Source organism: Schistocerca cancellata, chromosome 1, assembly GCF_023864275.1.
Source record: "Schistocerca cancellata isolate TAMUIC-IGC-003103 chromosome 1, iqSchCanc2.1, whole genome shotgun sequence".
NCBI classification, from domain to species: domain Eukaryota; kingdom Metazoa; phylum Arthropoda; class Insecta; order Orthoptera; family Acrididae; genus Schistocerca; species Schistocerca cancellata.
In genome coordinates, this window is record NC_064626.1 from 1,126,809,750 (window position 1) to 1,126,834,633 (window position 24,884).

Genomic DNA, 24,884 nt, shown 5'->3' on the forward strand with positions numbered 1-24,884 from the left:
CCTTGCAATTATAAAGTTTATAGATTTTTATATTTGTGCTATGATCACCATCTGAAAAATTAGTAATATGACTGGTTTCCTCTGTAACATCACAAACAATACAACTCAAGGCATCACAAAACAGAACAAGAACCTCAAGCACTTGTTGCTGTCAATAATATTGGTATAATTGGCATTCTTTGCTGTAATAAGTGAGGACTGGAAAGGCCAGGGTGTATAAACAGTTAAAAATGATCTATATTACTAAACATCTAACTCACTTCATGCTTCAGAGTGCACGGTCCCAGTTGAACATTTTCTATTTAACATCTTCCAGGGTCAACAAATTTGGTTTTCAATATCTCATATAACTGGCTGGGGTACCAGCTTTACTACGGGAGCTGATATGAGATTGTGTGATAGTTGGAATAAAAGAATAAACTGAAAAGTATAAGAGGTAAAAAAAATATTGAAAACATATTCTGTTTACAATACTTGTTTATAAACAACATTTTGTTATCTGCAGTATATACGTACAAATTTTTTGAATTTTCTTTTCAACACAAAGCTACGTATAGTTGACTGTGAGCGAAACAGGAGTCTTTGAGGTTGATGGCACAATATTTTCAAGTCTGTCCTTGTGCTTTGTTAATTGTCAAATGGTAGGCTAATTTGATTGGAAATTGCAGTCTTTTAAATTGGAATGGCAGCTCAGTAGAGATCAGTGGTTATCTGGGGATAAATAGTATGTGTCCTTTGCACTTTCCAGTTACAAGCTTGGCTTCGATGATGTTATTCGATAGCTGTTTGACGATCATCCTCGTTCCATTAGATAGTTTTAGTGAGTTGAGATTTCTGAGTAATATGATCAGAGACCTAATTTTAAGTAGAAGTCAGTGTAATGGCATTCCTGGTACTTGCAAAGAGTTTAGAAATTCTGTAGGGAAGTTCACAGTTTCTTCAATTTTTAGCATTGTATCGATCAATTTGGATATTCTCTCCTCATCAGGAATTTTCTTTTGAATATTGAAGTTGATATCATCAACAAAGTTACTTTTAGTTGCCAAATACAGATGGCCAGGATGAATAGCAGCCAAACAACAAGGAGAATGTAATTTAGATTTTAAGAGCGTGAATGTGAGCTCACAGGCCAGTGTCCACAGAAAAGAAATATTCTTGTGGAGGAAATTGGCCAACGCAGTCATACCCAGAGTAAATTTGTGATAGTAAGTAATATTACCTAAAAACTCTTAGATTTCTTTGACATTTGTAACGTGTGCCACAGCTGTGGCAGCAGTCACAAGGTGATGTAAATGCTTAAAACCATCCTGAGAAATCTCAAACTCCAGATACACAATGGATGGTCGAAAAAGTGTGCATTTCAACCCTGCAGTATTTAAGACCATGAACAAGGTGTGTAAGTTATGTAAATGCTCTTCTGTGGATGCACCCATCATGATAATGTCATCAAGATAGTTGATGCACCCCAGTATGAACATGTCAACTATTCCAATATATACTGTAAAGTCACATGGGCACTAGCCACATGGAATGGGAGGCACTGATATTGGTAGAAGGTAAAGGATGTGTTAATCACAAGGAGCTATTTAGAATCCTCATCCAGCGGAACATGTAAATGGGCTTCAAATAAATCAGTTTTGGGGAAAAAAGTTCCCTGGTGAGCTTAGCAAGTAACTCATTCAGAGGGGGCAAAGGGAAGGTGTCAATGATAGATTGAGCATTAACTGAAACTTTAAAGTTTCACAGAAGCGAAGCTGACCAGTTGGTTTTTTAACAATCACAAAGATCTGGGGGTAGAGGCAGGGGGGGGGGGGAGGGGGGGGCAGTTACACCACTTACTTGATGTATTAGGCTTAATGAGCCCTGACAACATCAACCTATCCAGTTATGGTTTCACTTAATCACGCAAAGCCACCGGAATAGGGCATGCACAGAAAAAGTGCGGCCACACCATAGGTTTCAGGCTAATGTGGGCCGCAATATTAGTGCCACAATCTAACCCACCCAAGAAAAGAGACGAGAACTCAGAGTAAATAGAATCCAACTGCTCTTAAGGGACCTAGTTGGAAACTATGTGCACCGTTTCCGAAATGGATAAACCAAAGCATCCAGACCGAACAAATTTGCAGTACCAGCATCTTGCACTACTAAAAAGTCAAGGAACGAACCACAGATTTATATATGGTGGGAGCTGTAAATTGCCACTAAACTGGTATATGCTGCTTGTTGTAACTCACTAAACATCAAGTAACCGGAGACAATGCCAAAGATCCCAAATCCACCTAAGTTTTCGAGTTCAGTAAAGTCGCGTCTGCACTCATGTCCACTTGTGGTTGAGCACTTTGTCCATCACTAGCATCTCAATAAACAGTTTATTATGATACGTAAGCACTGGAGATACACAATTAACATCCACGTCCATATCTGCAGGAGGGGGGCTGGGAATGACACATGGATGCTTTACATCCTTTTTTTCTACAGTTGTTGCAAGTCGCTCAGTGCTTAGGGCACGTAGTCCAGCCAGATTGCTCGAAACAGTATGGTCAAGATGTGAGCGCAGAGCACTGCTGTTGCTGTGGTTGTCATGGCTACTGCTTTGAATGTTGCAGTCCAGCATGGCATGGAAGCCATTTTTGTATGGCTGCCATATCATCCTCCCACTGAGAAATGACCAATGCCTGATGACCAGGAACAGGCACTACCACGCTGATGTTGCACCAAGCCTCAATCTGATCACCAGCAGCTTGAGATGCCTCAAAAGACTGAGCAATACTTAACGCTTCAGCCAAAGATGGATTCTTGCACTATAGCAGGCACTGATGCACCTCCTTGTCAGGAGCCAACTGAATGATTTCACCATGGACCATAGAATCAGCATAGGAATCAAGATGAGCATCAGTAACAATCCGACATTTCCAAACTGTGACCATGGAGTTCAGATGTCTGGACCCAGTAGGAATGGTGGACTGTTTATGACATTAGAATCTACATAAGCTGCAATGACATGCACACATTTATGGCGATAAGTGGATATTTCCTTGAACAAAAGCAATGCAGGTTGCTGGAGTAGGGATGGCGAAACAACTGTTAGATGCAAGGCGAAATTTAAGAAAGGAAAAGCCATTTCTTTTAAGCTTCCCAGTCCTTGGCCAAATCAATGTAAGGGGGAAAAGGTGGCGATACACAGACAGTGTGGAAACCTGTGTATCAATGTGACCAACAAGTTCACAATAGCAACCGTTAGAGCCTTCTGCTGCTTGAGGAGAGATCAAAGCACTGCCTCTGTGAATAGAAGACCTGAAGGAACAACCGAAGAGACTTAGCACACATGAGTGAACACCACACTCATTGCCAATTGTGTCATACTGTAAGGCACAGAAATGGCCACAATGAACCTAAGTTTTTTCTTCTTCCACATACAAACAAACCATAGTTGAGAACATAGACACAAACATAGAAACAATGCAGATAATGGTACAAGCAGTTCCTGTCAACAAGTAAGAATACAATACAAGGGCGAGTGCCTGCTGCACTGTGTTTATAAATAGGAGGGCTCTGGCAGACGGCTTTGCGGGAGGCACAAGTACTGTGGCCCAACACAGGGAGCCTCTGGTGGCATACCCGCACAAATGCCATTGGCAAAATATTCAAACTGTAGCACGCCAGTGGCCTGGTGCTGCGGTGTGTATCCAAGTTTTACGTACAGGGTATTAGCATCCTTGCTCACTGGAGTGCTACAAAAGAGTTTCATTTGATGTTGCAAACCAGGAGGCAAGTACTGACAAAATTGAAATACTGAGGGTCCCAAATTGTGCCTGGATAGCTGAAACAGTGAGAGTATTGTCCGCAAAAGGTGAGGTTCCGGGCTCAAATCATATTCTGCCACATGGCTTATCACGCAAAAAATTTCAAAATGTCACACACTCTGCTACAGAGTGATAGTTTCATTCCGGGTTTCTATCACATTTATGTGATTGTCAGCTGCTAAAAGCCTCAGCTACATGGTAATAGATTACCTTTACTCCTTCCATTAATTGTGAACAAAGATTTACATGTTGTGGAACACTATTTTTATTTTATGTTTTGCAAAGATGACAACATATATAAAGGTAACACAGCAGTAGTTCAAGGTCAGGCAGTTCTTTTTGCCATGTGCTGCAACACTACATTTGAAGAATCGTACTTCAGCTGAGCAAAAGCAGTTTGAGAAATGCTGCAGGGACAGCAACAGGAAAGTAACAGCAGAAGTAATATACATGGAGAACATTGAGATCTGACCCTCATTCTCAGAGCACATCCCCAGTCTGAGTATATCCTCCCTCAAGACCAGGGTCACTACGGAGTACAAGACAGGTTCAAATTGCAAACATCTCAGCTTCTGACTTCAAACTTCCTACTCCAAAGAAGCACTGGAGTTTGACAACCTCACATTTGTTTAATGTTCTATCTTTTCCCCAAACAAGTTGGGTACCAGCTTATCCTTTCAACCATGTATAATGTTTGTTAGTAACACAAGACAGAAACTCAATTAAAACATGAATAACCTACATTCTATTCCTACTTACAATAAGAGACACTTACTTCAGTACTTCTTGAAGAATGCATCCAGCTTTTTCAGAACCAGAAAACGAAAGTCCCATTGGTAGGAATGTGCCTTCATCTGATTCCATCACATAATCTAAGTTTCTAGTATCATTTTTGTGGGCTTTAACATAAGCTTGTGCTCCTATCAGTCCCTCTTCTTCAGCAGTCCACAATATACACCTGGAGAAAATTCTAAACTAAAGCCATAGCAGTTATACACAGTAATACATTTTATGTAAGCCACGTTTACTAATCAAATCAATGTGCAAAAACAATAGCATCTATAATTTTTCCCATGTTAATTGAATTAACTTCACTGGCATGAAATGAATAGAGGTAATGTAGACAAAATCAACAAAGATGCAACAACAACAGCTAAGTCCAGCTACTTTTGCACTTTGTATAATTGCTTATCTTGAACAAATGTATCTACCTTCTGATAAATTTTGCACATTTCCACTCAATAATTCATACAGAATAATTTTCTCAGGTAACTCGTCACTTAGAAAAAAAAGTACTGATTGCACAAAAGCAAGCAATAAGAATAATATGTGTTGTTCATCCAAGAACGTCATGTACATACCTCTTTTAAAGGAGCTAGGTATTTTAGTTGTGCTAATAAAATTTGTGTTTTCTGAGAAAATCGTAATAAATAATCTGTCACCATTTGAGAAGGACATTGATGTACATACCTACAATGCCAGAGGGGAAAATTACCTTCATTACCCATTGTTAAAGCTGCCAGTGGCTCAAAGAGGAGTTCAATATACAGAAATAAAAATTTTGATCATTTGCCCAATAATATAAAATGTCTGACAGGCAGCAAAGCAAGTTTTAAATCTAATTTAAAATCATTTCTCCTGGACATCATCTATACCAATGACAAATTTCTACTTAAAAAATTAGCAGCCAGTAAAAAAAGGCACAGAGAGAACTAATTTTTAAGTTTAGTTGCATGAACAGGAATAAAATGGTAATGTGTTCATTAATGTTAACACTAATCATGTGTACATATCCTGTAAACTGACTCATTCCGCATAATTTCAATGAAAGAGTCATTCGACAATCAATGGTACACGTAACTAACTGACATGAAATGATAGCAAAGTAATCCTCAGAAATGTTGAACTCCAATGTAATGAATGTGTTGTGACTAAAGAATATTTGTGCCAGACCAGGACATAAACCTGGATTTCCTGCTTTTTTACATGCAGTTTACAGAATATTATGCTCAAATGAATGAACGAACTGAGAACATGAGTATTCAGTTGTACAACCTATATCAAATGAAGTGACAAATGAGATATGCTGGGAAAACAAGTCACTTAGTCAAGAAAAAAATACCATTCATCATTCTCAAACCTACAACAGAAATCAGGCTGTGGCCATAAACGAGACATACTGCATCTAAAAGCAATTAAAGCAGAGTAAAATACGGATGAAAGAGGCAGCTGACAAAGGAGGTAGAGTCAAGAGTCCCACACACCCAGTAGGCAGCAAGAGATGCCCAACTGTAACTACCCCACCATTTCCACAGAGCAAATGAAGAATCAGTTCAAGTGTCTGTGAAACAGTAGAGGCAAATAATTCAGAAGTTCATGCTTGGCATTGAGGGCTAGGAGAAGGTGGCATTCCATCAGAACACAGGCTACTGTCGGTAAGGCTCCATGATCACAATGTCACGGTGGCTCTTTACATAAAATAAAACTATGATTTACTGTGGAATGACTGATGCAGAGGCAACATAGGATAGTGGATTCCTTCCATGAAGAACAGGAGGAGAGCCATGCACCAGTAGTCTCCTTGATAGTGTAGTGTTTATTAGAGGGGTCAGTAAGCTACCACATACTGTTCCATCTGCAAGTGAGCAGAGGCCTTATTTGCACCCTCAAATCCATGCTTGGGATCATCAAAGTGAATGTGGGGGGAATAATCACTTCTCCTGCCAAACGGTTAGCCAGTTCATTTGCTGGGATACTCACATTACCTGGGACCTAGAGACAGATACAGTATTTACTCAAATCTAAGCCACACTTTTTTTCCGGTTTTTGTAATCCAAAAAACCGCCTGCGGCTTAGAATCGAGTGCAAAGTAAGCGGAAGTTCTGAAAAATGTTAGTAGGTGCCGCCACAATTAACTTCTGCCGTCGAATATATGTAGCGCTGCACAGGCATGCTTTGCAGGCACAAAGATAAATACTGGCACCAAAACCTCTGCGCCAGTAAATAAATTTTAAAAAAAGGTGGAAGACGAGCTTTTTTCACTGCCCCGAGTTTCGACCACTGTATTTTCATACATTATCCAACGAAGTAAATACAAATTCTGTATTGTTCATCTTCGAATGTAGCAGCATTTCATTGTACTATGAAAATCCGACTGGCAAGACTGTTTGGGATGTTTGTCAATATGGCCAACTCTACGTTCTGAATTTTTTCCTACCTGGGAGAAGAGATGGTTGCTAATAGGAACTTTTATGAACAGTAAACGCGGAAGAATATACATATCATGTCATGTTTATATTCGTATTACTCTTATGCCTAATAGTGATACAGTCAGAAATGAAGCACGGCAATTGACTAGATTTTTAAATCTAAGATGACTCTAATTTCTGTGCAGAATGTAATGTACTAAAGAGGCGTCTGCAAAGATTTTCAAATGGAGAAAAATTTTCACTAAACTCTCGTTCAGAACATCTTCTATCATACGCAGTCTATTATTTGGTTCTTGTTGATCATTATCAAAGACAGCAGCAGTGTAAGTAACAACAAATAGCAGCCTCTTGCCATTGTATTGATAATGAGACAATTCCTCTCTTTTTGTTTATTGTAAGCGGCGGTAGCGTGCACAAAAGCAAGCCATGCCGCGAGTGGCGACAGGACGTAAACATTCATTATCAGAATGCGACAAACAATGCATGACACAGTACAGTACTGCATTTTCAGCTTAGAGTGACGTAAACACCTATAACAAAGAGAACGGCACTTATCAGGTCAAAGAAATATAAGCAATCGATTCAAACCAGACGAAGCACGTGAAAAAGGAAGGGTACCCGTATAAATACGGACGGAGCGCCTGACGCATAGCAATGGCTACCTGGTAAAGCTTAACTGTAAAGCTTACGACTCGAACCAAACTACTGTAGCTGTATCGTCATTCATTCGACCTAAATTGTGTCTCATAATACAATGGACCAACTTTGTTTCGATTTGGAGGAAAGTTGGAGGGGGGGGGGGGGGGGGGGGGGGGGGACATTAGGACCATGGAACATATCAGTCGTAATTAAAGGCTGGTAATCCCAACAGAGGGCAGCCATCAGCAGCTTGATGCCCTTCATATGAAAAATAATGTGAAAAGTTGCGTGATGAGATTGAATGGTGACTGCCAAGTGAGCAAGAGTTGATACAGTCAGAGCTGAAGAGGGAAGTTTCCCACTTCAGTAAGGAGACTGTCTATGAGAATAGTCCAGAAGGCTCCAGTGACCAGTCAAACATCATGATGATTGCCTAGGATTAGCAATTTCGAAGCTGAAGTTGTTGCCAAATCACAAACCTGGCAACCATAGGCCAGTCAGGATGAGACTAGAAATATGGAGAAGAGTAACATGATCAGTACCACAAGGGGTATCAGCAAGGAAGCAAAGAGCACAATGTTTCCACATGCAGTCAGTTTTTAGTTGACAAATACAGGCAAGTCTAGTCAGCTTTTTATTAAAGAGGGGGCCCAAAAAATGGGACTGCGCAACAACGTCCAAGCAATGCAAACTCAAGTAGAGTTCTGGGTCAGGATGGAGCAAGGTACAATGGCAGAAATGCATGATCCACATTTTTGCTGGAGAAAATTGAAACCATATTAAAGGGCCCAAGTTGAGGCCCTTCGGATGATGCTTGGAACTGGCATTCAGTGGACATCCTTAGCCCATCGATGGCGATATGGTTCTGTGGAGAGCTGAGTGAAGAACCAACCCTAACGTGGGACAACCAGTGGGATAAAAACTGATGAATAAAAAGCAGCAGGGAGCCATGAAAGCCCCAGTCATGGATGGTAAGTAAAATGTGAGGGTGCCAAGCAGTGTCGAATGCCTTACGTAGGTCAAGAAAGACTGATAGGTGTTGGCATTTAGGAAGTCTGTCGGTTTGCCATTTTCAACCTAACCATAGGGTTGATTGTGGATCATCCCTCCCAGAAACCACAATGATAGGGGGACAAAACACCCTGTGATTCAAAAACCCAGCATAACCTGTGGTCAATGATCCTTTCAAGCGGTTTGCAGAGCATGTTGGTGAGGTTAATCAGTCAATCGCTGACAACAGATGTGTTTTTACATGGCTGGATTGGGACAATGATATTATCTCACTTTTGTGAAGGGAATGCAGCTTTGAACCAAATACAGCTCAAGACTCAGGGTAGATGTAGCCTTCGAGTAACATTCAGATGTTTGATCATCTGACTGGACAGAATCAGTGCCTGAGGCCACATTGTAGAACCTAAAGCAGTTCCCAGTCAGTGAAAGGTTTTTTGGTTTTTTTTTTTTTTTTTTTTTTTTTTTTTTTTTTTTTTTGTGGTTTTAGGGCGCAAAACTTCTATGGTCATTGGCGCCCAGACAGTAAAAAAACCGAAATTGAAAACCAGCAGCAATGGGAACAAAGTCATAAAATTGGAGAAACTAAAAATAAAAGGAATGCTTAAAAATCCACTACAGAAAGGGGGTGGTTGTCCCCAAAAAAGCTTCAAATGACTGACGTCATTTCACTGTCACTAATAAACTGGAGAACGCGGTCGGCTGAGCGCGTGTCATCTGCTAAAATCGACGATAGATCAGGCGAGAGCTGTAGACGGGAGCGTAACGGATTAAAATAGGGGCACTCAATTAAAAGGTGTCTAACCGTCCACAGCTGAGAGCAGTGGGGACAGAGTGGGGGAGGATCGCCGCTTAAAAGATGTCGATGGCTAAAAAGACAGTGCCCTATCCGGAGTCTAGCTAAATTACCTCCTCCCGACGACGCGTTTGGGAGGAAGAGGTCCAAGCGCAAGGAAGGGCTTTCACTTCCCGCAATTTATTACGGGGAAGTGCCGACCAATGCGCATGCCATAAATGAGCAACTTTGCGACATAAACCGCTCCGTAGATCGGTGAAGGGAAGCGACTGAATAACTGGCCGAGGAAGAGAGACTGCAGCCTTGGCCGCTATATCGGCCGCCTCATTCCCACAGATACCAGCGTTGTCCCGGGAGCCAGAGGAACGCCACTGAGACGCCCCCCAGGTGGAGCAAGCGCAGACAGTCCTGAATCCGGTGGACCAGAGGGTGCACAGGGTAAAGAGCTTGGAGACTGAGGAGAGAGCTGAGAGAATCTGAGCAGATAACGTACTGTATCCGCTGATGGCGGCGGATGTAGTGGACAGCCTGGAGAACAGCGTAAAGCTCCGCAGTATAAACTGAACACTGGTCGGGAAGCCGAAAGCGATTTGGGGTGTCGCCAACAATATAGGCACTCCCTACACCTAACGATGTTTTCGAGGCGTCGGTGTAAATAAATGTGGCGTCCGTCATTTGTGCACATAGAGCAGCAAATGCCCGACGATAAACAAGTGTAGGGGTACCATCCTTGGGAAATTGACAAAGGTCACGGAGCAGGCAGATCCGGGGACGGAGCCAAGGCGGTGCTGTACCCCAAGTTGTCAAAAAGGTTTTAGGAAAGCGGAAGGAAAGAGAATGGAGCAGTTGACGGAAGCGGACTCCCGGGGGCAGTAGGGAGGAGGAGCGGCCTGCATACCCTACATCAAAGGAGGCGTCGAAAAAAAGGTCATGGGCTGGATTAGCAGGCATGGAAGACAGATGGCTAGCATAACGACTCAGGAGGACTGCTCGCCGATTGGACAGCGGAGGTTCAGCAGTCTCAGCATAAAGGCTTTCCACAGGGCTAGTGTAAAAAGCTCCAGACACTAAACGTAATCCACGGTGGTGGATAGAGTCGAGACGCCGAAGAATAGACGGCCGAGCAGAGGAGTAGACTATGCTTCCATAATCCAATTTCGAGCGCACTAAGGCGCGATAGAGGCGGAGAAGTACCACTCGGTCCGCTCCCCAGGAGGTACCATTCAGGACACGGAGGGTGTTAAGCGATCGCAGACAGCGAGCCGAAAGATAGGAAACGTGGGAGGACCAGCACAGTTTTCTGTCAAACAGAAGACCTAAGAATTTAGCGACGTCTGAAAACGGAAGGTTGACAGGACCTAGATGTAAGGAGGGTGGAAGAAACTCCTTACGTCGCCAAAAATTAACACAAACGGTCTTACTGGGTGAGAACGGAAGCCGGTTTCGATGCTCCACGAGTGGAGGCGATCGAGACATCCTTGAAGACGCCGTTCAAGAAGGCTGGTCCGTTGAGAGCTGTAGTAGATCGCAAAATAGTCCACAAAGAGGGAGCCCGAGACATCAGGAAGGAGACAATCCATAATTGGATTGATGGCGATGGAGGGAGCCCGAGACATCAGGAAGGAGACAATCCATAATTGGATTGATGGCGATGGCAAACAGTACAACACTCAGCACAGATCCCTGGGGTACAGCGTTTTCTTGGGAGAAAGTACGGAAGAGAGTAGTGTTCACCCGCACCCTAAAAGTGCGCTCTGCCATAAATTCACGAAGAAAAAGGGGCAGCCGGCCACGAAAGCCCCAAGAGAACAGTGTGCGGAGGATGCCTGTCCTCCAACAGGTATCGTATGCTCTCTCCAGATCAAAAAATATTGCTACCGTTTGGCGTTTCCGGAGAAAATTGTTCATGATATAAGTGGAGAGAGCAACAAGATGGTCAACTGCAGAACGATGCTTCCGAAATCCGCATTGGGCTGGTGTTAAAAGACTGTGGGATTCCAGCCACCAAGCTAAACGGTAATTCACGATACGCTTCAAAACCTTACAGACACTACTCGTGAGAGAAATGGGGCGATAGCTAGAGGGGAGATGTTTGTCCTTTCCAGGTTTCGGAACGGGAACGACAACAGCTTCCCGCCACCGTCGGGGAAAGATACTGTCGGTCCAAATTCGATTATAAAGGCGAAGGAGGTAACGCAGACTATGGGTTGATAAATGCAGCAACATTTGGACATGGATACCATCCGGTCCTGGGGCGGAGGAGCGAGAAGAAGAGAGGGCATGTTGGAGTTCCCGCATGGAGAAAACAGTATTGTAGCTTTCGTGATTTTGAGAGGAGAAAGCAAGATGTTGCTCTTCCGCTGCACGTTTCTTTGGGAGAAACGCTGGCGGGTAATTTGAAGAGCTCGAAATCTCAGCAATGTGCTGACCCAACGAGTTAGAAATTGCGACGAGGTCCACTACGGTATCATGCGCGACAGTAAGCCCAGAGACCGGCGAGAAACTTGGCGCGCCTGAGAACCGTCGACGCCGACTCCAAACTTCCGAGGAGGGAGTGAAGGTGTTAAATGAGCTAATAAAGAATTTCCAGCTTGCCTTCTTGCTATCGCGGATGACGCGACGGCATCGCGCACGGAGCTGCTTATAGCGGATACAGTTGGCCAAAGTAGGATGGTGACGGAAAATGCGAAGAGCACGTCGCCGCTCATGTATTGTGTCACGGCATGCCTCGTTCCACCAAGGAACTGGGGGGGCGCCGGGGCAATTCGGAGGTGCGTGGTATTGAACGTTCCGCAGCTGTAAGAATAACGTCGGTAATATGTGTAACCTCAGCGTCGACGCTGGGAAAGCGACGGTCATCGAATGTTGCTAGAGACGAAAAAAGTGTCCAATCGGCTTGGGCAAATTTCCAGCGTCGCGAGCGCATATATGGCAGTGGAGGCTGCAGTCTAAGGATACATGGAAAGTGGTCACTCAAGTGTGTATCATCAAGGGCGAACCATTCGAAGCGCCGAGCTAGCGGAACAGTACCGACCGCAAGGTCCAAATGAGAGAAATTTGTCGTGGAGGCAGACAAAAATGTGGGGACCCCAGTGTTGAGGCAAACTAGATCCGCTTGGTGGAAGACGTCTAGCAATAGAGAGCCACGTGGACAAGGATGTGGAGATCCCCAAAGCGGGTGGTGGGCATTGAAGTCCCCAACCAGCAAATAGGGGGGTGGAAGCTGACCAAGAAGATGGAGGAGATCAGCTCGTGCCATTGGTGTGGACGATGGAATGTATACAGTACAAAGAGAGAACGTGTAACCGGAAAGGGAAAGACGGACGGCGACAGCTTGGAAGGAAGTGTGTAAGGGGATTGGGTGATAATGGAGAGTATCATGGAGAAGAATCATGAGTCCTCCATGGGCTGGAGAGCCTTCAACAGAGGGGAGATCATATCGGACGGACTGAAAATGAGGGAGAACAAAGCAGTCATGGGGACGCAGCTTTGTTTCCTGAAGACAGAAGATGACCGGCGAGTAGGATCGTAAGAGGATCGACAATTCATTCCTATTGGCTTGAATGCCGCGGATATTCCAGTGGATAATGGACATGGGGTGAACAGAAAATGGAGGAATGTGACCAAAGTTGCTGTCAACTCAAAGACTGCTCGGAGCTAGCGACCGACAGCATGGAATGGCATTCAGCCGAAGGCAGAAGATCCTGATCCATAGGTTGGTCAGGAGCAGCTCCTGCCACCAGCGATCGGCCGGTTGACCGGCCACCAGCAGTGCGCCTCGGCGACACAGAAGACGGCCGAGGGCGATTTCCGCCAGGTGGTGCTGTAGATGGGACACGCCCTGGCGGAGAAGGAGAGGAACTGGGTTTCTTTGTAGCCTTCTTGGAAGTATGATGTTTAGATGAAGGAGGAACCGATGGTTGTGAAGTTACGGTACGTAAAAACTCTTCACGAGTATGCTCTTTTTTCGAAGACTTGGCGTCTGACTTTTGGGCTCGAGATTTAGCAGAACCCGACGAAGGGTGAGCCATAGAGTGGGCAGGCGAAAGTAGTGAGGTTGAACGGGCGATCTTGGCGCTGGCCGATCGGACAACCGTGGTACTAAAGGTGAGGTCGCAAGTCTGCGTGGCCGCCTCCTTTGTTGGCGGAGGAGAAGCCAGGACAGTGCTGTATTTTCCTGTCTGAGGCACGGTGGGCTGTCGACTGGCGAATAATTTTCGAGCAGCAAAGGTAGACACCTTTTCCTTCACTCTTATTTCCTGGATGAGCTTTTCGTCCTTAAAAACGGGGCAATCTCGAGAGGAAGCAGCGTGGTCACCCATACAGTTGATGCAGCGAGGGGATGGAGGTGGACAAGCACCCTCATGGGCATCCTTGCCACACGTAACACATTTGGCCGGATTAGAACAGGACTGGCTGGTGTGATTGAACCGCTGACATCGATAGCAACGCGTAGGGTTGGGGATGTAAGGGCGAACGGAAATTATCTCATAGCCTGCTTTGATTTTCGACGGGAGTTGAACTTTGTCAAATGTCAAGAAGACAGTGTGGGTTGGAATGATGTTCGTGTCAACCCTTTTCATAACTCTATGAACAGCCGTTACGCCCTGGTCAGACAGGTAGTGCTGAATTTCTTCGTCAGACAATCCATCGAGGGAGCGTGTATAAACGACTCCATGAGAGGAATTTAAGGTACGGTGCGGTTCCACCCGGACAGGGAAGGTGTGGAGCAGAGAAGTACGCAGCAATTTTTGTGCCTGGAGGGCACTGTGTGTTTCTAACAACAGGGTGCCATTCCGTAATCTGGAACAAGACTTTACAGGACCTGCAATTGCGTCGACACCTTTCTGAATAATGAAAGGGTTGACCGTGGAGAAGTCGTGACCTTCGTCAGACCGAGAAACAACAAGGAACTGTGGCAACGATGGAAGAACCGTCTGTGGCTGAGACTCAGTATACTTACGTTTGTGAGCAGACATAGTGGAAGGTGAGGAAACCATTGCGGAAGAATCCCCCATGATTACCGGCGTCTCCAATGGCGCGCTCCTCCCTTGTGGGGGCCCTCTCTGAGGGCACTCCCGCCTTAGGTGATTGTTCACACCTCAGGTCACACCTCCCGACAAACGGACGGAGGGACCAATCGGCACTTTCTGAAGGTATCAGCTCGGGTAATCACCCCTCCCTGGGCCTGGCCGTTACCAGGGGGTACGTACGTGTCCTACCTGTCTACCCGGGGCGGGGAATTACGCGTTACCCCGTCACCGGCTACGCACAAAGGGCGTGGGTCGGCCTTCAGACACACACAGGGAGGAAGAAAGAGAAAGGGAAAGGAAATAAGAGAGGTCTCAAACGCCGCAGCGGAGAAAAGGGTAAAGAGAAGAGGTAAGGAAAGGAGAAGGACAAAGGAAGGAAGAAGACAGAAAAGCAAGGAAGGCGAAGAATGCAGTACATTTACGAGCGTCCGTCTCTGGACGTAGGCACAAACCATACTCCCAGATGGGGAGAAAGGGAAGGAAAGAGCCAGAGGTGAGGGGAGGAGGGGCGAAGAGAGGGATGGGGAAGGATGCGGAAAGGGAAGGTATGCAGCCCGGAAAGGAAGGAAGGCCACATTAGCTCGGTGTCCCGTGCTCGCTACGCACGTATCCACAAAAGAGTTGTGGACCCCCTGGGGGGAGCGAAAGGTTTATTATACACTGCCCCACCACATTAATGTGACCACCTGTCAGAAGCCTCAATAATCAACTTTTGCACTGCAGACCACTGCGAGATGTGCAAGAAGAGAGTCAATCATGTTCTGAAAGGTCCCGACAGGGTTGTGCAGCCACGCCAACTCCAGTGCCACAGCCAGCTGCTTTAGGTTTCTTGATTGAGGATCCATGGTGAAAAGACCTGATCAAGGTGGTCCCACAGATTCTCGACTGGATTTGGTGGCCAGTGGAGTACGGTAAATTCATCCTGGTGCCCCTCAAACTACATACGTACATTGGGAGGTAAGTGACATGTTGCACTGTCCTGTTGGTATGTACCGCCATTCGAGGAGAAAACGAACTGCATGTGTCGGTGGACATGGACCCCCAGGATACATGAATACCTGTGTTGATCCACTGTGCCTTCCAGAATTATGAAAACACCCAGGGAATGCCACGAAAACATTCGCCAGACCATAACATTCCATGCTCTGTCCTGTAACCGTTGCTTTCAGGCATTTTACATAGTAAATACCAATGGCCTGTGCGGTGGAGCATAAAATGTGATTCATTTGAAAAGGCCACCTGTCGCCACTCAGTGAACATCCAGATGCAGTGTTAGAGTGCATATTCCAGCCTTCATTATCAATGAACAACAGGCAGCATGGGTGCATGAACTAGATGCCTAGTACAGTGTCCATATGCAACAACATTCACTGAATGGTCGTTGAGGAGACACCGTTGGTAGGCACAGTATACTTTAACCATGGCAACACATAAATAGTTTGCAAACTTAGCTGTCTTGATAACACTTCTACCCTCAGCCCAAAGGCCAATGATAATGTCCTTTTGAATTTCACATAAATCACTCTGTTTCCACATTGTGACAATGACTGCACTGTTTTCCACGTCTCCCCCCCCCCCCCCCCCAAAGTGCTTTATATATCTTCCAATGCTAGTGTTGCCACTTGCCATCTTTGAGTAGTTATTGAGTTATTGCACGCATTGATACCGAACGTAGGTGGTGGTCACTTTAGTGTGAGTGGACAGTGTATAATTCAGCTTAGCAAGGGGTGAAACATAGATGGTTGTCTTCAACTTGTCTTTGAGCTGTAAGATGTTCAAGTAAGAACTGATACATCAGTACAAAAGATCAGCCTGAAGGACAAAACCCGGAACAGTTGCTGATCTTTGGAGGCCCAGAAGATTATGGACTTGGCCCACATGGGGTGGAAGAGGCATAAATTCCTGAAGAGGAGACATAAGCGTTCCCAGCACTCATTCTTACCATGCTTAATAGGATAGCAGGCCTTAGCAAGAAGTTGTTTAAAAGTATACACGGCAGCCTGTGCAGGATACTGCTTAAAACATTGCAGGGTCCTACAATGATCCTAAATAGCTGTTGCAATGTCTTCCATCAGTCAGGGTAGTGCCCAGTCACAGAGTGTGTTTGCAGAAAGAGGAAAAGCAGTTCCAGCAGTGCGGGTGATTGCAATGGAGACATTGCCCACTATCTCATTGGTGCTATCTCACAGACCTAGATTGAAAGTTACAGCAGATGTACATCACTGGCAATTGGCTCTAGGACGAGCCCATTGTGGTGGTGACAGGAAAGTGATAGGATGACCGAGAAGTGTTCACTATCACAATCATCATCATGAAGCAACCAAGGCAGCAAAGCCGCAACATCTGCAAAAGAAATTGTAAGGTCGATAGATGGAAAGGTGCTATAGGTGGCACTGATGTGGGTAGGAGAGTACTGCAATGGAGGAGGCACAGATCAATATTGGAACAAAGCTGGTCAATCACAAAGCCCCAACCACAGAAAATATTACTTCCTCACAGGGGTGGTGCGCCTTGAAATCTGCAAGTAGGAGAAGAGGAGGGAGAGCTGTTGGATTATATCAAGGGAAATAAGGGCCCCTTCCTAGAGACAGACAATTATTACAAATGGTGATGGGTGAAGTAGTTTGCAGTCACCCTGCAAATCCCTCCAGTTGCCCTACAGGGCCAAAATGATTCCGACATCCTCGGTAATCACAAAACATTTGGGAATGGTCATCAGTGATGCGAGTTTCTTGGAGGGCAATATAGACTGCAGAATAAGACAAATTAGTATGAATTACAGTTCCATTGGATCATCACTTTGAGGGTGTCCTGGTTAGGGGTAAAGAGGGCAGAAGGGCCGCTCACATCCTACGACTACTGTCTGTCACCAGTTCAAGTGCGACAACATCAACAAATGTTAGCTTAGCATCCAAGGCACGGGGGGAGGGGGGGGAGGAGGGGGGGGGGAGGGGGGATCTGGCAACTTCGGAGTCACCACAATAGCCTTGTTGTTGTTCTTCCTCTATTTTTTGCAAATTATGGTGGTCCAGACTCCTGCAAGTGCTTACCTACTTTAGGTCTGATGGATAGATGAAGAGGGGGCAGCTCTGGGACTCACAAGCTGCAGCTCCCTCAGTCACTGGCTAATGCCAGGATTCTGATCTGTGAGTTTTTGGGGAGAGAGGTCCTGAGAAGGAGCCCCCGTCACCAGTAGATGCAGAAGTGGTAGAGTGTGGGAGAAAATGATGTGGCAACCACAAGAGTGGAGGGCAGTTTTATATCTGGTTTGGAAAAAATGGAGGTTGGTGGGGAGGACGGGGTGTGGGAGGGAGTGAAAACAATGACTTTTGCAGAATTGTTCATCAAGTTGACAAATACAGGCATTCACTTTTTTTTTTCCTTTTTTTGCCTCAGTACATTATTCTTATATTGACACACAAACATGATGTTCATAAGGACAACCTTCGTGGAGTGGTCATGTAGTTTCCACATTTTGGATTTGCTGTGGAGCGGGATGACATATGATTAAAGTGTAAACATTGGACACACCTAAACACCTCATGGGTGGGGACATTAAGTTTCATGTGCACCATAACTTAAGCTTTATCTGGAAGCACATTTCCTTCAAAGGCTAACATGAAAGTGCCTATACGTGTTCAGTTATCCTTGGAACCTTTCAGTAAGTGTCAGACAAAATGCACACTCACCATTTGAGATTAGCTTGCAGCTGCTTGTCTGTCTGGATGCAAGGTCTCTGTGAAAGGTAACTCATTGTACTATATTCAGATTTTATATAGGGTAAGTCACTGGTAGATCACCTGTCATTCATACGTCCCAAGAGCTTGAGATTGTGTAGCGGAGGAGGCCTTGATCAATAGTGATGCATCGTGCATTTTTCCCAATCAGTCAACTTCTTCAAATTTGTCTTCTACCCGTAGCACAGAAAATAATGGCTTTGTCACCATAGAAGTATCTCTATCTGATTTAGTACACACCAACTACTAGTAAACTGTTAATTCCCAGTCATCTGGTTTGTTCCTCTTCCCATGGAATAGCCATGGTAGGGAAATCAGTAAGACTGTAATTTTCCACAATGACATATGCAGATTTGTCTGCTGAGATGGCCAAATGAGAACGGCCATTGTGTTGGTCCTGTTTGATATGATTCATGTGCAAAATGTCTGGCCTAATACCACACAATCTGATCAAGGGTTCTCCCATGTCACAGCATTGATCATCTGGCATGATGGCTACTGCCGGGAGTTCTGATGCCCCAGTATGACCGACATCTTTTCCTTGGCATGCATGGAGTGCCAGCAGAAGTGTGATCCCTGTGCCATCAGGAGCCTCTTCCACAAGGGTACGTAACGACCTCACCACTTTGGATTGGTTACTGTGTTTGCTTTTAATTGCATATATGAGTCTATGGAGTTATTGTGCAACATTGTAGGCATTATATGCTATTTAAGGCATTCTTCCCAGTCAATAAATACTAAAGAAAATAATTTTAAAATGTTTGTCAAACCCAGGATGGGAGCGAACTTACTTTGACCAAAAAGTGGTGTGAGGGAAGTGAATGGGGATGTCAATGAAAGAAAGCAAAACCGAGGACATAGCCACGTCAACATCATACTTGAGAAAACGAGAAGTAAAGATAGTTTGGGATAGGAGATTCCACCACAAGAAAGAAAGTAGGTGCTGCAATAACTACAGGGCTTGTGCTTGCCACACACTTACAAAAGAGTCTTTAGCAACCTGAGGAGCACCATATAATGAAATGCAAATATTTCACATAGCATTAGTGTCAGAAGCAATCTGTGTAATGAGAACTGTTGCATCTGATTAGTAGGAAATGAAATGTAGGGACGTCAAGCAAAATAAAAACATGGAGATGTATTCTGATTAGTATAATGTAAGGTTATACCTATGTAGGAGAGCGATTTGGCCACATGGAGGTGATGTAAGGGGAAGTGAAATTGTTGTACAACTGAATGCTAGCAGGTCCAGGGCTCAGGATTTAGCACATGCCACAGTAGGCCCAGCCAGGTGACCAGTATGGGCAAGTCCAAGTACAAAGACAAGCAGTGTCACCAGAAATAGGTAATTTCTTGATGCAATAATTTACCAACAGCCATATGTATTGTAGAAATTTATTTTATGAAATAGGTAAATCCCAAAGCTGGGAATGTGAACAGCTGTTGCTCGATTGGCCTTTCTGTAGAAGTTGCACCAAAAATGGCAGAGTGTCAGACAAGCTGAGAGAGAACTTTTTCAGCTCTCTGAGAATCTATAATAATTTAGTCAAGTATTAAATCAAATCTGAATATATTTGTATTAGCTGTGGGGCATGAAAGCAGATGTATGCGGCTCAAGCCTATGACTACCTTGAGCCATTCTTTTAAAACAGACGCTTGAGTAGCCCATGTACCTTAAGAACAAGTAACCACCGGTAAAGATGCCACTGGTTAGCTTGTATGGGATGCTGATAGAAAGAGCAACTACACTAGCTTTAACTGTTAGGTACCATCACAATAATGAAGTCATCCCATTCTTGATTGGTGGTACCGGCATAATCCCAGCTACAATTTTGAACACAGTTGCATAAGATAGTCCACCAAATGTCTTCTGTTAATGCAGGAAAAAAATTTCATTCCAATATGACAATTACTTGAGTGTAACAACAAACATTTTATTATTGAAATGACTGAATTTTCAGTTCTGAAAATCCCTTAAATTAATTACCTGTTATGTCTTGCATTTAAATTCATCAGTAATACCTCTTGCATACCTGATTGTCCTCCTTGGTCTCAGACCAAGCTTCTTTAGTATAACAAGAGTATTCCATGAAATGAAGGCTCCACCTCCATCATCCATGGCGCCCTGTCCTACATCCCAACTGTCAAGATGACCAGAGACGACAACTACTTTCTCCGGCTCTGAACTGCCAACTATCTCTGCAATTGTGTTTCGTGATATAGCTGGCTTAAGAGTGTGTGCTTCCATCTTGAGATGTATCACCAATTTATCACCTAAAAGCAAAACATTATATAGAGAGACATCACTGTAACTTTTGGCAAGTAAACTATAGAAAGACAATATTATTGGATAGATAAAAAATTATTCACCAAGTAGAAGCAGAACACACACATAAAAGAAGGTTATAATTATGCAACCTTTCGAAGCCAGTGGCTCCTTCTTCAGGCAGAAGGATTGAAGGAGAAGGAAGAGGGGTGAAGGAAAAGGACTGGAGAGGTTTAGGAAAGGGGACAGATGTTGGAAAAGTCACTCAATACTGTGGGTCAGGGAAGACTTACAAGACTTCCTTACCCTTCAATCCTTCTGCCGGAAGAAGGAGCCACTGGCTCTGAAAGCTTGCCTAATTATAGCCTTCTTTATTGTGTGCGTTCTGCCGCCACTTGGTGTGTAGAATTTTTATCTGTCCAATTATATTATTTTGTCACAAATTGATTGCCTTTGTTGTTAAATTATAGAAAGTTATTCTAGTTACAATATCCGAAAGGAAAGAAAGGACATAACACAAGTAAGCAGCCATTAAATGTTTTTGTCTGAAATTCACACAAACATAAAGGTAGAAATAACTAAGATATATTGGGCAATTTTTTCACAGATCTCTTGCCATGTCAAATTTGTTTACATATAAAGCAAAAAATCCCTGAAATGTTTATCCAAGAATATCACCACAGAAAATCATTTTTTAAATATATCTGGTGTAGTCATAATATTGGTAGACCTAGCACTATATTTTTGTGTGCAGAAATTATAGAAGAACAGCATCTCATATTCTCAATTCTCATCTCAATCCTAAATTTTCCAAAATAAATTTCTTCATAAACAACACAGAGTGAAGTCATCAATGAAGACATTTAAGACAGAATGCTATGAAATGATTACCTTCACAACAATTCAGAGAGCAATAACATAAGTAACAAGTGACATGTATACTAATTCTTTATAGTACTATCATTTCTTGTAGAGTCACAGCTGACTTCCCATTTCAATACGAAAGGAAAGGGATATCGGTATTTAGTTACAAGTTTGTAAATTTTACAAAAAAAAGTCCTTTTGGGAAATAATTAGTTATTTTGAGACTGTTGTTGCCGTGGTGATCTTCAGTCTGAAGAATGGTTTGATGCAGCTCTCCACATTAGTCTATCCCGTGCAAATCTCTCCATGTATGCAACCTACATTCACTTGAACCTGCTTAGTACTGTAGGAGTTAAGCCTTGCTTGATCTCCTGAATTTTTACCTCCTACCTCGCCTTTCATTATCTAGTTAATTATTTCTTGGCACCTCACAATGTGTTCCATTGAATTATACATTATTTGTAACGAGAGGCAAGGCGCCAGATTTTTAGTCCATTATTTAGTTTCCTTTCATTGCGCGTAAGACTACCCTGGACTACTTGTAAGTGTACTGTCTGAGAGCAAATTGTGGATAATCTCCAATGTGGTAGGGCATGGGGCGACTGATCAACTTATGTAACAGCCCTTCTTTCCACACTGTATCATAAGTGGCAGTCAAGTCAATAAAGACTATTTATATCTTCAGTTTTCTTCTTAAGCCAAGCTTTAATGTGTACAGTTAGGCTTAGAACCTGGGTTGTACAGCTGCTGTTTGGTCGAAACCTGCTTGTTCTACAGGAATGTTTTCCAGGATTCTAGTGGCTGTCCTATTTATCAGAAGTATCTCCAGAAATTTATAGCAGCAGATGAGAGGTGCTTTTGGATAATAACTTTCTACTTTATCTGCAGGTTTCTTTGGTTTCAGAACAGCAATACATTTAGTAATTTTGAAAGCTTTTGGTGGACGTCCCAATTTTGGAATCGATGTAAAAATATTCGTGAGCCATACCCTACCTAGTCCTCTTACCGCAGCTGTAGTAACCAAATAATACACAAGAACGATCCAATTAAATACGGTTTTACTCACCAACCTCTGAGCAATAATGGAAATAAGCCTCTCATGACTCCACACATAACAAGACAAAAGAATCATACAGAAGGTGCAACTAAGCAATACACAGAACAACTGATATGAATGGTGGAAACTAAGATAACTTAATGAGAGTGAGTCAATGCTGCTCTGTGTGTGTATATGTGCGAGCGCTGGTAGAAGGCATGGTGGAGCAGCCTCTGGTGGGCAGCCTGCGCTGATACAGTTGATGGTTGATTTAACAGCACACCACTCCCTCATGTGAAGAGCGCAGCAGGTGATGGAGGAGACATCGATGGCCTGATGAGAGACACTTTCAACAGATCTTGAGTGGTGGTAGCTGGTGCCGATGGTGGAGGCAGGACGATGTGCTGGCCGGGCACCAGAGCATAGGGCCAGAACACGTGGAGATGGGGGTACGGCCAAAGGTGGTGAGCCTGTGCAGTGTCCGACGATAGTGCTGGGGAAAAAATTCCATCGCAATCTCAGCGTCGTCATCAGCAGGCAGGTCCCGGTGCAGAGGATAAGGGGTTGGACGCACCAGCGATGATGGCTGAGGCGATGGTGACGGGTGACCGGTGGAGGCAGCCCAACCAGAGCAGCAATCTGTGGCAGTGGACCTGAGGCCAGAGATCGATCAGATCCTGGCTCCGGGAAGTTGGAACCACAGTGCACCAAACGTAGGGTGCCTCTACAGCAAGTGACGGTGGTCTCAAGGTGAAGGGCCACACCCGTGAACAGGTAATTTTTGGCAGTGAATGGGAGCGCAAATGATCAAACTGTCGAGCCACCAGCACGTCGGCCTTATGGACATTGCGAAGACGGCATTCCCGGCGGTGGACAGCAGTGGCCGGTATCCACTTGGACCAATGACCAAGCCCCCGTGCCCACACTGGTGATCCCAGTTCAGAGCAGCTGGATGAACCCATTGAGGCAGTTGCGATGCAGAAGATGGAGGAGCGTGCATGCCTGTAATCATCTCAGCTGGGCTCCACTCCCCCATAGCCTGAAGTGATAGGTGCTCAGGAAATGGAGAAGGGTGTCATTCTGCACAGAATCCATAACAAACTTTTTCATTTGAGGCTTGAATGTACACACTAATTGTTTTGCTTCGCCATTTGAATTAGGGTGGAACAGCGGAGCCATAATATGACGATTGCCGTGACGGGAACAAAACAACTGGAAGGTGTGAAAAATGAACTGGGCTCAATTATCGGAAACTAAGGTACAAGGCAACTCCTCAATAGAAAAAACTCTCAGAAGCATATGAATTGTGATCTCAACCGATGTTGACACACACCGGAGAATTTAAGGAAACCGGGAAAATGCATCCACAACCAAGAGCATACTTTTAGAAGGGACTTACAAAGTCTACATGAATGTGTTTTCATTGATGGCATGTAGCGGCCACGGCCTGGGGGACAGATATGGCCTGGAAGCTGCCTGTTGTCAGGCATACTGCTCACAAGCTGCAACAAAATTAACAATTTCACCACCAGTCCCTGGTCAAAAAAATGTCTCCTAGCTAACAATTTGGTGCGCGAAAGACCCCAATGGCCAGGTGGAGAAGATGTAGAAGACGATGCTGTAATGTGATGGGAATGACTAATCTGGGAGAGAGGGCTTCTGTACACAACAGCAAAACACCATCAAAACCACAAGAGGTAATAACATACGGAAAAATAGTTTCGCAGTGGGTCTGAAGGCTGACCTGGCAGTTTATCTAGCCAGCCTTGTCGAAGAAACCGAACCACCTGGTGGAAAACCAGGTTGGCAGCAGTGGCAGCTGCTATGTGCAAGCTTGTGATTGGAAAACCCTCAGTTGCGGTCTGCATCTCAGTATCAGGATGGAAGCAAAGCAATTCTTCATTGTCAGTATTAGTCCCTATGCTTTTCAACCTTTATATTTCTGACAAAGAAGTTTTGTTATGCTGCTATCTAGCACTTGCAGTTCAGCACAAAGATTTCAGAAGTGCTGGAAACACACTAACTGATGATCTCAACAAACTAAATAAATATTTAAACATGTGGAGATTAACATCCAATCTTTCTAAAATCAAAGTCCGCAGTTTCCACTTAAACAATAGAGCAGTGGACCATATCTGGAGGTGCATACGAACGGTACAGTGCTTCCCAAGCAGTCATCAAAGTTATCTTGGAAAGACTCTAGATAGGATATTATCTTTCAGGAAGCACCATGAAAAAACTTTTTGGAAATTAAGCACATGACACACCCTCATTCCAGAAACTCTACAGTCTAACTGAGGAGCATCAGCGGAAACACTTCTAATCTCTGCACTCTCTTCAGTGATGTCTATGGTAGAACATTGCCCTCCAGGGTGCTTGAACAGCCCTCATGTAAATAAGATAAGATACCCAGGTCAATACAACCATGATAATCATATTTAAATATGTAAGAACTAATTCACTACAATGGCTTCCAATACTCGGTCACAT

At 44.2% G+C, this 24,884-nt stretch overlaps 1 protein-coding gene across 3 annotated transcripts in view; it reads right to left on the reverse strand.

The window, feature by feature from the left end:
• Positions 1 to 24,884, reverse strand: part of LOC126092509 (carboxypeptidase Q-like) — a 92,055-nt gene that overhangs the window by 46,716 nt on the left and 20,455 nt on the right. For all 3 annotated transcript variants that reach the window (XM_049908152.1, XM_049908139.1, XM_049908145.1), the window contains exons 4-5: positions 20,262 to 20,502; positions 4,582 to 4,764 (exon numbers count right to left, since the gene is read on the reverse strand). In XM_049908152.1, coding sequence (XP_049764109.1) covers positions 4,582 to 4,764; positions 20,262 to 20,502 — 424 coding nt within the window. The remainder of the gene's footprint in view (positions 1 to 4,581; positions 4,765 to 20,261; positions 20,503 to 24,884) is intronic.